The sequence below is a fragment of the Chrysoperla carnea genome, chromosome 5, assembly GCF_905475395.1.
Source record: "Chrysoperla carnea chromosome 5, inChrCarn1.1, whole genome shotgun sequence".
In the NCBI taxonomy this organism is placed as follows: Eukaryota; Metazoa; Arthropoda; class Insecta; order Neuroptera; family Chrysopidae; genus Chrysoperla; species Chrysoperla carnea.
The window spans coordinates 20,322,178-20,340,844 of NC_058341.1; the positions used below are offsets into that span (position 1 = coordinate 20,322,178).

General features: G+C 29.4%; 1 protein-coding gene and 2 non-coding genes across 3 annotated transcripts in view; all 3 read right to left on the reverse strand.

Moving 5' to 3' along the window:
* Window positions 1–1,078, reverse strand: part of LOC123300785 (myotubularin-related protein DDB_G0290005-like) — a 29,572-nt gene extending 28,494 nt beyond the window's left edge. The window contains exon 1 of the mRNA XM_044883433.1: window positions 807–1,078. Coding sequence (XP_044739368.1) covers window positions 807–971 — 165 coding nt within the window. The 5' untranslated portion in view covers window positions 972–1,078. The remainder of the gene's footprint in view (window positions 1–806) is intronic.
* An 8,444-nt stretch (window positions 1,079–9,522) lies between these two features.
* Window positions 9,523–9,594, reverse strand: Trnad-guc. The gene has a single exon. It is a non-coding gene; the product is annotated as a tRNA-Asp (tRNA).
* Window positions 9,595–13,885: 4,291 nt separating this feature from the next.
* Window positions 13,886–13,957, reverse strand: Trnad-guc. Its single transcript has one exon. It is a non-coding gene; the product is annotated as a tRNA-Asp (tRNA).
* Window positions 13,958–18,667: the final 4,710 nt, after the last annotated feature.

An 18,667-nucleotide genomic window follows, 5' to 3' on the forward strand; every position in this document is an offset into this window, starting at 1 on the left:
AGCTAGAGGAAACGAGCTAGCTATGCCAAATGGTGGAAGAGGCTGGAGGGGTGTGTTAACTAGAGTTTCTGATTGAGAATTCTCTCCTCGATAATTATTATGGTAGTTCGAGACGGGGAAAGAAACTAAAATTGAATTGAATTGAACTCATTTATCAGTCTAATTTGTAATAAAGAAAAAAATTTGAAAACAATATCGTGTTTTATTATAAATTTCAAAACTTCTCGAGATACTCGAGAAACTCGAGAAATCCTGGTCGAGAATTATCGTGCCTCGAGAAATAAAAAAGGTCGAGAAACCAGAAACTAAACTAAGGTTAAACCATAATTACTATTGCTACTACAAACCCTTTAAGCTTATGAAAATATGGCTGGAATCGAGATCAGTATTATGAGATTAGAATTTCATGATCATCGAAATAAGACCTTACTAATTTCTTTACTTGGATCAAGAGCTTTCATAAACGAGTATTCTGGAATTAAGGGGTTATAGTAGATTTGCTCAAATTTTAATAAAGGATAAATTCGTGCATAAACAAGCACTATTTGTGAATGCTAGGCAACAATTCAGCTTTTTTAGGCTGTATAGGAATGTTTCGCGAAACTAAATCACTGGTTATTGGCTGTTTGAATACACTAAAGCAAGAAGGAAGGAAATTGAAGATTCACTAGTACGATAAAATTCATCTCATACATTCGTCTTAAAGCCAACTCTAACAGCAATATTCTCATGTTTCAAAGTTTCGTGATATGGGACGAAAAGTTATAAAATATAATAAAAAAAATTAAAGAACATTTCACACTTACAATTTTATGATTTAAATGTTGTAATTCACGTTCCGTTAAACGTCGTCGTGCTGTTTCTTGTTGGCGGCGTTTATATTGATTGTATTTATAAAATAAATACATGCCAGGTAATGCTAACACAACCAATGGTCGCATTAATGGACTTGACATTGGTCCTTGTGGCATTTTTATATGTTTTCTTTTACTTTTCTTATTTCAAAACAATTTTTTTTTTTAAATGATGCGTTTATGTTGGTTTGCTGTGCGTTTTCAATCTTTAATAAAAAGTAGGCCTTTTTAGTTAAATTTTTTTTTTATGTTGTTGGTATTTTAAAAGGCCTGTTATTGTTATTTTTAATTAATATCAAAATACAGGCCATGTTTTAATTTTATGTAAATATTATTTGATTTTATTATATTTATGTTTTTTTAATGTTTTGCTTGATTTAATTTTTTTAAATTCAAACTTCCCGCACATTTTCATTTGGTTGTTAGTATGCAGATGGTGGTGTTGTTGTCGATGATTGAATCTGTAACAAAATAAACAAAAAATTCATTACTTTTAATTATTCGAAATTTTGATGTTTATACAAAGGAATTAATATTATCGATAGCCTCTTTTAAATGAAGATTTTCTTCATTTTGAAGGGGAAATATCAAATAACTGTTAAATGATTTCATTTCATAAGATGATTTCATTTTACATCACGCATGCGCAGTAATTAGTATAAAACAAATTCAAAGCGTTTAAAAATAATTAATACGTCAAATAATTAAATTAAAAATTTGTTGTGATTTTTAAATAATTTTTATATATGAAAATAAAAAATCAGTTTATTCGACTTTAAGTGAACTAAGTGACAATAAATAGTGATTGTTTCCTGGACATTTTGTTTCTATAGCAAGGCATCTTTTTTGTACGTGAGTATTATTTTTTTATTAGTTGTATTAAGATTTAAATGCAAAAGAAACTCTTCATTTCTTGGTCATTATTTTACAATTTTTTTAAAATTTATTCTAAGTATAAATGAAAACGATTAAGATTTTACAATATGTTTACTTTTAAAATTTCAAATAGTTACATAGCTTGATTACTACACCTGCTAACTGTAATATGTAAAAGTAATTTTTGTAAAATAGAAAAATACTTTTAAAAAATTTGATTGTGAATATATTTTCAAGTGTGCCGTTATTTTTTAAATGATATTTTTTTGTTAAATAATAGTTTCATAATAGGCTTTTATCCTAAATTGAAAAATTGCATTATACGTTACATTAGTATCTGATTTACAACAAACAATTGAAAACAAAAAAAAGACTGACTTAATTGTTAAAATACCATGTATAGACAGTGTTGATAACACTGTCACATTACACATACATACATGTCACACATATATAACTGATATTCCCATATAATACATACTATACAATTTACGCCTAATTTGCGCCCTCACGGGCAAACAGTGATATTTACGAAAAAATGTTTCAAACAAAAGTTGTTTATTTTTTAATTAGGAACATTTTTTTACTTTTAAACTTTTGTTCTATCTCTACCGGTTTACAAGATGGATCCTACGGAACTAAGACTCAATTGATCTATGTTGCTCATTTACGAACTCGACCTCACTTTTTACGTCCTGAGTACGCTATAAAAATTTCATCTTGATATCTCTTTTCGTTTTTGAGTAATCATGATGGCAGACGACAGACAGACAGACAAACAAGATGAACTAGTTAGGTGATTTTATGACGAACACCTATACCAAAATTTTGTTCATAGCATCAATATTTTTTAGCGTTACAAACTTGGGACTAAACTTGATATACTTTGTATATATTTCATATACATGGTGTAAAAATCAGAATTTGCAACGCCAAAATTTAGATAAAAATATAAAATTGAAAATACTCGACAAAAACTGCAAATTTTCGCACTCTTATCAAAGATATCTACTCTTAGATAGCCACACACTTCACCTTCAGCGAGGGAGATATTAGTTTTGGAGTTATCATGTCGATAGACAGACACCCGAAAATGGACTAACTAGGTGGTCATATGAACACCTGTATCAAAATTTTGTTTGTAGCATCAATATTTCTAAGCGCAACAAACTTGGGACTAAACTTAGTATACCTTGTATATATTTCATATACATGGTATAATGAATGGAAAACGTTTTGTAACATTCAAGATGAACAAATAAAACAAAAAAAAACTATTATTTCCATTTTTTCTAAATAAAATGCTTGTATATTTTATATGCAAAATCTTGTATACATTATAATTTCTCCCATATGTCTCCCAGTCCTATGTTGCTTATTTCTCTGGATATAATTAAATACTTAACATTCATATGGAACGTTTGTTCATAAAACCATCCAGTAATTAGTATTTATATGAAGGTAGAATAAAAAATGTATGCTTTTATTTTTTATAAAAAGTATAAGCTTTACAAATCTAAAAGTTTTTAAAAACATCGTACACAAACAAACATTTAAGGGTTTGTCTTTTATTTTTTTTATTTTTACCAAAGAAACTTTTATTTCTGCTATCGTGGTAATTATTTTTTTTAAATAAAAAAAATTTTAGATTTATAATAATATAACCAAGTTCAAAAAGATAAAATTTTGTTAAAATATCTAAAAATTTGATTTTTTTGAACTTTATGACGTCATAAAAATCGAAAAAATTTGATTTTGCTCTACCACATGCAAATTTTATTCAATTTGGATCAAGCAAATATGTAATTTCACTAATTTTGGGTCATACTTTTCAAATATTTGATCAAATTTAACGTATCTTCAATAAAATTTCGAAAAAGTATCGTGGTTTCCACATTTAGTATAAGGACTAATATAACCGAACAACTTCCTTGAAAAATGAAAAATATGACCCAAAATTAGTAGGTTTCAAAAAAAATTCATTCAAATACGATAAAATTTGGCCAAAATATTCAAAAAATTAATTTTTTGAACTTAATGACGTCATAAAAATCAAAAAAATTTGAGTTTGCTCTATCACATGCAAATTTTATCCAATTTTGATCTATAAAGTATGTAATTCCACTAATTTTGGGTCAAACTTTTCAAATATTTGGTCAAAATTAACGTATATTCAGTATATTTCGAAAATTCAGCATCGTGGTTTCCATATTTGGTATAAGGGCTAATATTAACGAATAACTACCATAAAAAATGAAAAATATGAACCATAATTATTGGGTTTCAAGAAAAAAAAATTCTTTTAAATATGATAAAATTTGGCCAAAATATCTAAAAAATTGATTTTTTTGAAATTCAATACTTGAGTAATAATGTTAGTAGCTCACAGTTTATAAACTTGGACCGAGAAATTCAATTTTAGAGAAACAATTGAGGTTGAACAACTTTTTTTTTAAATATGATTCACAATTGTAAACATCCCTCCTTTTTTGAAGTAGTTAAAAGAGTTAGGTAATGGCTTACTACTTAAGTTTTTATCTTTTACCTTGGATGTAGTTACATGCATGATTTATAAGTTGCCTATATACTGGGTGTTAAAAAAGTTCGAGACACTACCTGAATTTTAGAAAATAATAACTGAAAAAACGACAAATTATAGGATTTTGCTTGTACAATCTAATTGGGGCCGTGAATTTGACCTTAACCCTGACCATGAAGGTAAAGTCGATTTTTTTAATAGTTTCTTTTTTAATACTTGAGTTTTTAGCTGAAGAATCAGCTAAAAACTCCTATGCAGTTTTTTTACTTGCAGACAAAATAATCATAACATTTATTTTTCATTCTATCAAATATAACCTACTAGCTGTGAACTACCCGCTTTGCTGGGCAACATCCCTACTTTCACCGCCTCCCCCTTCTCCTTGCGTAGGGGTGACAGTTTTGTAAAGTACACGTCATGTTCTTTTATTTGATACCCCACTGGGGTATATTTGAAAATATTCGAATATTAATCCCCACTTTCTCACTCCATCTTTACACCCCGATGGTTAAAAATAGATAAAAACAATCCTTGATGGTATTGATCTTATATCCGTTTTTAGGTAACCATCTATTATCTTACTAAATTTCATCAAAATCTGTTCAGCCGTTTAGACGTGAAAGAGCAAAAGTCCCAATAAAAACGACTAAAAATCACTAACTCAATTTAGTTATCTGCCTACTGCCTACCCCCTAAGAACGATGGCGTGATTATTTATAGCCTATGACCATTTCTAGGTTATCATCTATTACCATACCAAATTTCATCAAAATCCGTTCAGCCGTTTAGGCGTGAAAGAGTAACAGACAGGCAGACAGACAGACAGACAGAGTTACTTTCGCATTTATAATATTAGTAAGGATTTTGTAATACCATACTCTGTATTATTTTTTTACATTCTGTAAAGGTATGAACCGAATAGGCCATAGCATAGATAGATAGAGTTATTTTCATATATAAAATTTGTTATCCTCATGTGTAAAATATACCAATAATCTGTATTGGTTTATATAAACATATGTATCCTAGAATATCATATATATTTATATTAATTTATTAGTATATTGAGACTTTATGTTGCCAATGATTTATAGAAATAGGTGTATAGGAATTACCGACTTACCAACTTATGTACAGAAAAGTTTACCAAATTTCTATTGATACAAACCAATTTTATATTTTTCTAAAAGATTAATTTTTATTAAATAATAAATTTTTTTGAAACCGGATAAATGATTACTTTTTACTTGAATAAAATATTTTAACCAGGGAAAATTTACTAAAAAAAACACTTTATGCTCCATAAAGCCAGATTTGAATGAAGGGCAGCTGAACAGAGCTAGTGCGAGAAGTTGCAAGACTTACTTTATATTTAAGGTGTTTGTTTCCCTACAGTATTGTAAAAAAGTTTTAGTTCATACTAGCTGTGAACTACCCGCTTTGCTGGGCAACATCCCCACTTGCACCCCTCCCTCCTCATTTCCTTGCGTGGGATAACAGTTTTGTAATGTACACGTCATGCTCTTTTATTTGATACCCCACCTATGTATATTTGTAAATATTCGATAATTCCTTCCCACTTTCTCGCTACACCTTTCTACCCTCCGAAGGTTAAAAGTAGATAAAAACAATAGATCTTTGAAGCTGGTTGTATATCGTGTCAATATTTGAGCTTAATCGATGCACAACTTTTTTAGTTTTTGAAGCATATCCCTTTCAACCCCTATTTCAACCCCTTACTCTACTATAATATGGATGTATTATACATAAAAACCTTCCTCTTGTCTATTAAAACCGCATCAAAACCCGTTGCGTAGTTTCAAAGATTTAAGCATACAAAGGGACATAGGGACATAGGGACAGAGAAAGCGACTTTGTTTTATACTATGTATTGATGCACGATACAAACATATAAACCAAATACATGCTTTGTACTCAAATAATGTATTATTTTTAGCTTTATAATACCGCGCAACTACAAAAATATATAATATATTGTGTACAAGTGCTGCTTATAATTTTTGATAATATACATATCTCTCTTCAATCATTAGTACTCTAACTATAGTCGTCTCTGTTCATCAACTGATGAATCTTCGATGAACTCATAATAAAAATTAAAATTTTGTTTTTATATCATCGACAACCTCATATTTTTATGGTCTTATTAAAACCGTGAAACTTTCCAACCTTTTAAGCTTTCCACCTGGAAATATCCCCTTAAATCTTTAGCTCTTTAGTATAAAATTATTTCTTAAGTTTCTGAAGATTGATTTCGTGAGAGAACTTTCAATGTTAGATCAGAACAGTGAAGCTTTCTGACTTTTAAACCTTTCTACATGGGTAATACCACCTTAATTCTTAGTGATACTATGAATTTAATTTAATAAATGGTAATTAATAAACAGAGACACAATATATTAATTAATAAATTAATTAAATTACTTTTATGAAATATTTTAATATTTAATTAAGTAAAACTAACTAACCATCGTTCTGCTGTTATTTAATGTTTAGATAACATTAATAGTAGCATAGCGTAGTAGAAATACTGTGTTCATTCATTGTATATTAGAGGCAGTAGATTTATCGTTGCTGCATTGCACATTGCATAGATACTTGATAGATGATTCATCATAGATAATAAACTTGTCAATACAACCATAGATAATGAATCATATTAGTTACAAAGTGTAAACATGATATTTCATGTTATGTAATTCATTTATGAAATAATTTGTTTTAATTAGTTATACTGTCAAGAGTGCTTTAAGATTTATAAAGATTGCCTGTCTAATTTTTTTTGGAAATGGTAATATAAATTAACATTATGAAACAAAACAGCCAATCGCGTGATACGGAAGGAAATATCGAGACCACCTACATAGCCGATTGCCTTCCATAGAAAATCAACTTCAGAAAGAAACGAAAGTAAGAAACTGTCACTTTGCCTTTTAAAGTCTCCACCAGAACTAAGTAAAACAATCCTAAAATATGTTTTTAGATATACATAAGAGATAAAATCTTGTGTAAATAAGCTTAAAACATTTACGCATATCCTTCGGATTCTGTACTTTTTAAAGAAAGCGAATCTGTACGGAATACAGTTTTTCTTTGCTTGTACAGGAGCTTTCACATAGAACACTGTAAAAGGCAATTGCAATTGGCACACAAAAAAACGAAATGTTTGGAGGGTTACCAGATATTTGTAAAGAGATACTCTACGTTCTGAATGTTTGCCTAAATCATTACTAAATATAAGTTTATATAAGGAGGTTTCTCATTTCTTAATATCCTTTACTTGCAGGAGAAAGAAGGCCCTTTACTTGCAGGAGGTGTCCATTTCGCAAGTCGACTGCCTATTAATAATAATAAGAGTCATAATCAGCCCACTGATTGAGCAAAAGCCTCCCCTAATAGTTGCCAATTTTCTTTGTCTTCGGCCTCGCGCATCCATTGATCATTAGCTTTTCAAAGGTTATTAATTCATGGTTACGTATGGATAAAATAGTGGAAACGCTGAGAGGATTAAACAATTTAAATTTTTGTCTAGTTTTAAAATGTTTATATTATTTTCCAAAGCCTCTATGATAAAAGTATAATTATTTTTAGCGCTTCTCAAAAGGATACGCTTTACTTAAGTAGTTTTTCAAAGTTAAATTTCATTCCTTTTTGAATTTGTAGATTTTACAAATCGTTGGCTTGATTTTGTGGTCTTTAACTGTTCGACATCTCTTATCCATGGATGGCATTAACTATTTAAAATTACTTATTGTATCATTACCCTAAACTCCGGATCAATACTGTCTATCAGAGTCATGTATCCATAAAAAACTTAAAATTCTCTTTTCTGCTTCAATAATTTTCTAGATAGTATCTTCTATAATTATTTTCAGTCATTTTTTTAAGACTACTTAAAAATTTCTTATAAAAAAAAAACAAACAGACATGAAGTATATACTTTAAAATAAAAATGAATGAAATACGATTATCAAGATTCGATAAAATGATTGTTTTATAGAGTAGTCAGGAGAACTTGACTACATCATACTCAAATATAAATTTACATCTTTATTCACCAGGAGTTAACCACCGCACCAGTTCTTTGTATCATATTATGTTTGTTCTATAAAAGCAGTAGACTCCTTGTCGATATTATTTCGAGTGACTCATTGGTGTTTTTTTTTGTCTTTGATTTTTCTACCCACGTATTGTACAAGCTGATTATTCAAAGTTCATGTAAGTAATATGATCGAATGCGTGATGGAATATTCAAAATTATCAAACACCACATTTCTAGCTTCAAAAATGACACCTTCACAAAATTTTACCTCGTCCAAGACAAGGCTAGTCAACATTCTACCTCGGTCGAGGTCGAGGTGAGGCGAGGATAGTAAGCATGACCCTAGTAAAAAAACTAGACGAGGTAATACCAAAACCTCGCCTCGCCTCATGCCTCATGAAACACTAAATTTTTCAATAGAAAAACAATTTTTTGAACAAAAGTTAATTGTTTTTCAATAAAAATAAGAATCTGAAAAAAACTATGATTTTGAGAATTTGATGGTTAAATATTTTTCAAACAAAAGTTTTTTGAAGTGAAAACTTCTTTTAGAACGTTAAGCACTTTTTCGGTGAACAAAAATCATGGAACTCGCTTCATAGGTGTTTGTAATTGAACCGATTTTTATGAAATTTTGGGTCCACTACAAAATGTTTTTGAGGATTTCGCACCAAAAAATTAAAACCCATGAAATAAATGGTGGAAACGCATGTAAATGATATATAACATTACATCATACTATTGAAATGTATTTATTTGCGCTCCCACTAAATTTATCTATAATTGTGAACAGCTATTTGAAAAGTATTGTGGTATTATTTATTATTATTCAGGTATTGTGAATAGGAATTTAATAGAGATACATGCGAGCGCTCCTCTGCGGTAGGCTCCAGCCAGGCTGAAGGCCATGCCAAAGGCCAGTTATTCCAAAGTTTTAAATTTTCACTTCCGTCGACAGTCCCCATGACTGACTCTTTTTTTTCAAAGAACAATAATTTACAACCAAAATGTGGGTCCATTCTAAAAAACCAAAGCTAACCCATAAACAGAACCAGAAAGGGACGTTCCTGTATAAAAATATAATGAATTATAGGGGAGAAAACGTTTTTAAAAAATGAACCTGTATAAAAAACTACTCTGTAAAATTTTATGCTACTAGATGCTACCAGCTTTGGTTATAAAAAAAATCTCTCTCCGGCGGGGAATCGAACCCCGGTCTCCCGCGTGACAGGCGGGGATACTGACCACTATACTACCGAAGACTTGAAAATTTATGGAAAATTCTAAACCAATATAATATCTAAGCTTCGCATAATTTTAAAATAATACGTATTTACAAGTTTCCATTTTCAATGTTAGTCACATGCTTCAAATTCAAATGAAAGGAAAATTTATGATATTTAATATTTTTTGATATTTAAGATTTTCGCAAAAATATCTTTCAAAGAAAAGTTTTTGGTATTTTTATGAGAAATATTTCTGTTATTTGAAGCATTTGTTTTTTTTACCTTCATTGATTGAGTTTCTTTTAAATTTTTTCATTTTGTGGATGCCTTTCTGGTAAATACAGCACTCTTCTATAATTCAGAAACTCTTGTCTGAGGAGAGGAATTAAAATGGAGTGGCGTCGCCCGTGTAGAAAATATCACGAACCCCTAATCGAAAGGGCCCCTGATCCGAGAGGACCGATAGCGCAGGAGGATTTATTATTACAACATTTAGTAAAATTTATTAGTTTTATGTTTTATCTATTGATGAAATTTACGAAGATGACGTCTCCAAGATCAATGCAAGCTTGTTCTATCGTGCTTAAGACATCATCATTAACCAACTAAGATCACGGTTCTTTGGGAAGTTTGAAATTGTTTACAATTTCACTGTTTTGCAAAATTTAAATAATACCGACTTATTGGAAAAGACTTTAGTATTTGTCAATTTCTAATCTATCTTATTTGCCAAGGAAATTCTTAGTTTTCAATCCGCTTTTGGACACGAAATAACGTTCTCTTCTATAATATGATTTATTAATTATAATCATCCATTTTGTTGACGAAAATTTTTAGCTTAAAAAATGATTTTTTCCTCAAACGCTTATATATCGAAAACGGTGAGGTTTGGTGAAAATTGTCAAAAGTCATAAAATGTTTAGGATCGTCTAAAATAAAATATCGAATGGCCTTCAAATTAAATTTTTAACAAGAACCACAAAATAATATTTATTTTCGTCAATGACGAGTTTTCGGCGAAATTCCAGATTTTTTTTCACGTGCTCATATCTCGAAAACGGTGAGATTAGATAGAAAATGCTAAATATCAAAAATTGAGCGGAATAATCCAAAATATAAAATTTTGTAGGGTACTTCTGTCCCACTTTTTGACCGTAAATCGAAAAAAACCTTAGTTAACATGGATATGATTTTGTAGAGCACACTAAGGCAAACATTTTCCATCGCCTTCCATAAAAATATACGGACACAAAATCCATTCCTGAATCAGCTTGATTTTTCGGTTTTATTTCCTCGATTATTCTTGGTTCTATAAACTACAACTTATATGGAATACTGGTGGGGCAAGTATCAATTATTGCCAATGGCATTTTTGAAATCTTTCTTCACATAAACTCAATAGATTTCAGTATAAACAATGTATTTAAACTATTGGTATCTTAATTTTTTTTACAAAATTTCACAATAAAATACTTACTTCAAAAATTTTAAAATGAAGAATGAAAACGAAGGTTTCTTAAATCAAATTTTCGAAATTGATCACGAAAAGAAAGAAAAAATTGATCACTGTTTTAACAAAAAAAAACTCATACATCTGCAATACACACGCATTAATACAGTACACAGACACACCGACACATCCACATATTATAGACACACTATATAGAATACAAAAAAATAAGAAGGTTGAACAATGAACATTAGTAACCAGAAACTAATTTAGTTCGAATAGTTCGAAAAATACAAAAATTTTAAATTGGAACACATTGTAATTTTTTATTATCATTTTTATTAAAATTATTTTAACTATCAAAAAAAATTTATTTTAGTTAAAAAAAAAGCTCTTAAATAAATTTCAAAATAAAAATTGTACACACAAAATCAAAATTATTTGACACACAACGACACAAATATTGTCTTTTGGGGAATTATATAAAAAAAAAAAACAAATTTTTGTAAATGGATAAAAAAAACTCTGGTTATAACACACGAATTTTTTTTACATGAGATGATGATTAAAACAACAACATTATGACGTAACAACAACGACAACGAACGACGCTTTTAAAATATTATGGAAAAACTAAAAGCTTTCTGTGTGTATACGTTATAATAACGGTCGGTCGGTCGAACGTGGTGACCAACCAATCGACGGTGGTTTGTATTTTATATACATATATATGTTTGTATGTGCTTCTCATGTGCTTTAATATCCCCACCCTAAATATTATGTAGAGATGCCATCATATTATTGAGTTTTCAGTAAGAGAAGTTTTCGATGAGCTTTCGAAATAATACAAAAATCTTATATATTATTTCTATAAGCAGTTTTTCTGTCACATCGCAAGATCTTTCATATTCCTGTATCAAATTCCATGATTTATCTGTCATTTTAACAAGGTTCGAGGATATATATCAATGGATATTATCATGATATATATCATGATATATATCCGATATATATCACGTGAATTTTATGATATATATCAATACAAAAATGATTTAAAAAAATTCAATATTATTTAGTAATTTTTGGCGTTTGTTACTGTATTTCTACTTCCCAAATTTTGATGGCACTGGAGTAGAGTTAAAACCTACTAATACTAAGCTCAAATCGTGTCGTGTCAGAAAAAGTTCGTTACTAAAGAGTAAGTTTAAGTAAGATTCAGAATAGGAAAATGATCTAGTTTTATTTTCCTTGCAGTCAAACCAAGCACAATTATGAAACGAAATTTTTTATTTGATAATTAACAGTTTATTACGAATGACTGATGACTGATTTGATAATTAAAAGACTGATTATACTCTAGAGTTATTATTTGTAATGTTTATTGTTTTGTTGCCTAAGTGTAGGTATAACCATTGACTGATAACAATTTATTAAATTGTTTTTTGTTTTAAAGTTGATTTTTATTTATAAAAATTTTATTATTTTAATTGGTTTTGCCTGATCTAGAAGAATATTTTATGTTTTGGTTTCATTTGTCTGATTTGAAGTGCCTAAGTAAATAAAACCTTTAAAACATTTTAGTTTTTTTTAAATATCTAAATTTTGATATATATCGGATATGTATCAAAAATATCCGATATTTTGATATTTATAATAAATATCGGATATTTTCGAACCCTGTCTTATATATTATTTCTATAAGCAGTTTTTCTGCCACATCGCGAGATCTTTCATATTCCTTTATAAAATTCCATGATTGACCTGCCATTTTAAAGCTCATCGTTCGGGCTACTGGTGACAAATAGATCCACGTTATAGGTAGATATACCCACGTAAGATAGAGATTTCTCGAATCAATTTTTAGTTATCTTGTTTCGTGATAATCCTCATCTAAAATTGTACTATTTTCTACTCAAAAGAAAATGAAAAGTGCTAAAAAAAATAAAATTTGAAAAAATTCAGATACTTTTAATTATTGTTCATTTTCGACCATCAAAAATTATGTTTTTTTAGAAAAATGTGACTGTAATTCGATGTATAATCAAAATTGAAAACATGTTAACAAGTCTTCGGTAGTATAGTGGTCAGTATCCCCGCCTGTCACGCGGGAGACCGGGGTTCGATTCCCCGCCGGAGAGAGGTTTTTTTTTTAATTTTATAATACGTTTCTTTTATCGTTCAATTGATTCATAAATTATATTTGTCGGTAAGTCTACATAATTTTTTCGTGAAAACTCTTTTCTTTATGCAGTTATTATAATTTTTACATGTGTTACTTTTTAAAATTTCCCGAAAAAGAGAAAAATTTTTAGTACCGATTCAAATAAAAATAATTTTTGTAGAGGATAAAGATTTTGTGGTGAATTAAAGATAAGGGGATCACCTCCTTGTTATAATTCGATAAATGCTAATAATTAATCGCTATTCGTTGTGTGCGTAGTCATGGTAGGGATAATAAAATCGATGCCAGCGCTTTAAGTGAAAAATTTTGGAGATAAAGTGGGCTGTTATGACTAATTTGCAATTATTTACATGTTAATGATATAGAAACTGTCAAATTAAAATGATTGAAAAACACTAATTAATTAAACTTAATGCATTAAAAATTGTGAAAATAAGAAATCAAATTGTACAAATATTATTTTTCAAATGTTAATTAGCGTAATTATTTATTTAAATTTGTGAAACAAGAATATTAAATTTTAAATGTAAGTTTTCAATGCAATCCACACAATTATATATACATCCATTAATTCTATAATTAAAGTAGTGTATCGTTGTCATGGAAACGAAATTCACGCTCGGAGCGAATACTTTGATGATTAACACTTTAACAAGTGGTTAATGGCTGAACAAAATTTTATTAATAAAAAAAATCTCTCCGGCGGGGAATCGAACCCCGGTCTCCCGCGTGACAGGCGGGGATACTGACCACTATACTACCGAAGACTTGGTGACACAATTCCAATTTTGATTGCATATAAAATTTTCACATTGAATTCTAAATTTGATAAATTTTCGACAAAGGCCAATAATTAAAGTTTATTGAATATTTTTTAATTTAATTCTCTTTCTCTTGTGAATGAAAGGATATAGCGATCTGGGATTTAAGTCAATCTTTGAGTAATAAAATCAAGATCTGTTGAAATGACTGACAAAGCACATACAATCGTTTTTTCAAAACGATAACTCAAATATGACGTCATCATGCTCATTTAAAAACGCAGCCTTACAACATCAGTTAAGCAAACCTGTGGTGTTCCACGGTTTAATAATTCGTTGTGTGCGTAGTCATGGTAGGGAATAGGGAATAAAAACGATGCCAGCTCTTCCAGTGAAAAATTTTGGCGATAAAGGAGGCTGTTATGACTAATTTGCAATTCTTTAAATGTTAATGTTATAGAAAATGTCAAATTAAACTTAATGTATTAAAAATTGTGAAAATACGAAATCAAATTGCACAAATATTATTTTTCAAATTGCACAATGTAAGTCATAAATGCAATCCATACAAATTATATATGCATCCATACAATTCTATAATTAAAGTTGTGTATCGTTACTATAAAAACGCCTCCAATAAAACTCACGCACGCACGGTGCGAATAAAATAAAGCAAGTCTCACATTCGACCTGATCTAATTGTAATATTTCTATATTCCATATGATGGCATCTATATGTGTTGTAAATAATATAAATTTGGGTCGATAATAAAACAGTAAAGCGATTGCGCGCTCATGCCGCAGCAGCACGCATCAAAAACACACGCAGCAAAAGCAAAGCACACAATATATATGTATACAAAATACAACATTAATATAAACGGTATTGTAGTTATTTTATTTGATATAAGCATGTTCTTTTCTTCTTCTTTCAATTTTTTATGACTAGTTTTTCTTTTTATTATTGTCGCCTATTTGTCTATCTATCCTCGATATACGAACGAACAAGCATATTATAATCAGGATATATCTGTTGTAACATCATTGTTTGCTTGAACAATAGTAACAAAAAAGAATGTAATTAAAAAGTATAGGCAATATTCATTACATTTATCGAACAACACTTTTTTTCACACACTTTTTATACCATGTCTATATGGAATATACCAAGGTATATTAAGTTTAGTCACAAGTTGGTAACGCTTAAAAATATTGATGCTACCAACAAAATTTTGATATAGGTGTTCATAAAATCACCTAATTAGTGCATTTCCGGTTGTCTATCCGTCTGTCTGTCTGATATGAAGCTGAAATTTTTACAGCGTGATGAGGACGTAAAGTGAGGTCAAGTTCGTAAATGAGCAACATAGATCAATTGGATCTTGGGTCCGTATGACCCATCTTGTAAACCGTTAGAGATAGAACAAAAGTTTAAATGTAATAAATGTTCCTTCCTCAAAAACTGAAGCGTTTTAAGTGTTATTTTGCATTGCGGGTCGAATTAAACCAATAAGTAAGAAAATGTAAGAAAAACTCTCTTGTCAAATGTTATTAAGGTTATTGCAAAATTTAACCTCACTATTGTCAGGAAATTTTCATTTTCTAAACTATTCTGGAATGAATAGAGGGAAGTTAGTAACAATGAAAAGTTAAAAATAGAAGAATCTATGTAAAAAAAGTTGTTAATAATACTCGAGTATCGTTTGTATTAAATTGGTTTTGTATTACGTAGCAATAAAATCTAGAGAACTAGCGAACTTTTAACTGTGGAGTAGCTAGCCCTGACAAAGCTCCATATGAAGTTTTCGCCGCGGGTCCCCTTTTGCAATATTGTTGCGACAGTTCGACGCCTTATTTGTTACAAACGATTCAAATAAGTTAATGAATATATTCTTATCGATACATATAAAATTATTTGTCCTGAATAACTGACTGACGGATCAACGCACAGTCTAAACCACTGATCGTAGAGATCTGAAACTTAAAGGTTGTGATTTTCCGAAATTTTATCCCTTAGGCAGTGAAAAACGGGGGCAAAGTTTATATGAGGCAACGTGATTCCTTGATCCAAGCTACTTCAAATTTTGCCACAACATTATTTAAAAGAATTGATTGAAGTATTTGTATGAATTTAAAATACAAGTTATCAGCGAAGTGGTTGGTTAACAGCTAATAAAATCTAAAAAATTGAAAAAATTAAATCAAATATAGTTCGATGTAAAACAACATACCAAAATACCTCTAATTTATGAGGGGTGGACTTATGGACTATTTGTAAAACATCTTTGAAATAAATCAAACATCTTAATTTTATTAAAAGTTCGGTGCCTATTTTTCTTACGGGTGTGTAACTATGCCCCTGTAAGACTAAAATGCGTGTTGAGGTTTAAGATCTTGATTTTTTACAATTTGCATTAAAGTTACATAACATATATGTAAAATATTACATCCTGTAAAAAGTATTATAAAGAGAAGGCCAGCTCTCGTAGTAAGGCAATAGTAATTTGAATACGATCCTAAACCTTACCTACATTATAGTTGATGTTTTATCATGAAGCCAGTACGTTACTACGTCATAATAGTCATCATGTCATCATTCTACATAGAACATAAAACATAGGACTTAGAACGTATACAACAAGGTTGTATACACAATGTTCTATTATTAAAAAATAGTTGTTTTTTTTGTATGGGAAAACAATAAACAATCAAAACAAACAATCAAACAAACAAAATGTTTATTATTTACGATTTCTAGAAATATAGAAATATGAGGTTTTATTTTTATACACAAATCTTTTATTTTGCTAATGTACACAATGTTTTAGCAAATAAAACTTTCAAACTGCCTAAAGTGAAAATTCCAAATTGAAAACAACAACTGGATGATTTAACTGTTTAAATCACCTAGATTAACGGCCATTTTCGAGATAGACGGGGGTTTTGAAATCAGGGGGTTGAAGTTAGCCGAAAAAAGTGGATCCTAATCAGATAAACTCTTTTTACAATATGAATTGTATGGAAAAATAGGTACAGACACCGTAGACTGACAGTATGGCAGTAATTTGAAATCAAGCTTGGGAGAATTCCCGAACTGCTGTGAAAAAGTTTTTTCTACCTCTCGCAGTTCAAAAGATAGCTCATTTCTAAGCTACGGGTTTAACGGATACATGAACACTTAGAAATTAAACACATAAACAGAATTGAACTAAATGTCGCTGATTATAGAAACAAATGAAAAAAATGTAGTTATTGTTTGGACTTTACAATGTAATAACCACTTTACTTGAAGACTTCCTATAATCGAAAGCAAGCCCATGAGCCTACTGATTGGATGGCTGATCAGGACAGGTTGCTACTGCAACAATAGTAATAAATATATTGTTATAACAAAGTAAAAAATATAAATACTGCTTAAAAATGCTGTATTTAAGTGTAAAAAAATATTTCAAATACATTATAATTTTGAGGTATTTAAACGCAGTTTTTTGGCGCTCTCTGTTTATGACCTATAAGTATGTGATCTGTCCATTGGTGACAGTTCAATGTATAATTTACACTTTTAAAAAAATGAATTTACAACACAGAATTTACACTCGTTATTATTAAGTTTTCTAATAAAACGCCGTAGAATAGTATAATTTAATGAAATACCATATAAAATGTAAGTAATTAATATCATACAGTATGTCAACAAATTTGACAAGCCCGTACTATGATGTCACGTCCGTGTAAAAATTTGAATTTCCGTTTTAGAAATTTTTAAATGTCCTCACTGAATTTGTACTTTTATTAATTAATTTTAAGTAATTAAAAAGTTATTAATTACTAAAATAATGGTTTAGTTGAAATGTCCAGTCATTCAAGTTACGGAAGAAAAATATTTGAACCAAATTTAAATTTCATGAATATTCCCTATTGTCCAAAAGCTGGATGCAAGTCATCTTGTTTCAAATTACGGTAGACATCTGATCGGTCCTCGGGCTTCTAATACACAATCACAATTTCTGACAATGAACACTTATACATCTGAATTTTTTATTGTTTATCTTATACTCATTTACTGTTGCATAGCATCAAAATTTCGCGTAAACATTTCTGATAGTGTGTGTCGCATTACATGCTTTCCCGAGTCTGAGAGAAATTCTGATTCTCTGCCTAAAAGAGACTTCAAATAAATATAATTGAAACATATTGTAGATTATAGATACTTATTATTTTGTTGTCTTTTTGTATTAAAATTTTAATATAAAATTAATGACATTGTTTTTTTTCTATTTTGTTCTCGTAACATTTTAAAATGTCAAATATTGCCCTTTTCAAATATTATATTAAAGTTTACACTTGAAGAGCTTTCTCATTTGTGCTTTTTTATTCATATTAAAAACATCATTTTTTTAATAAAATATACAAAGTGTACAATCACGTATGGTACTGGCGCAAAATTCTACCCTACGGGGCACCTAATCCTACCCTTCTTGGCATGAATTTTTTGGGTGAATGTTCATCCGATTATGTTTTAACTGTTATTTACGAAAAAATGACAAACAACTTAACAATCAAAAAATTTTTGACCAAAAAATACATTTTTTCTTCCAATGCTTATCTCGTTTGCGAAAGAGACAAATTTCAATTGCTTTTTGATATGAAAATGTTTTTCAATTATTATTCTACTGACGAAATATTAAATTTACACAAACTATAATCACTTGCAAA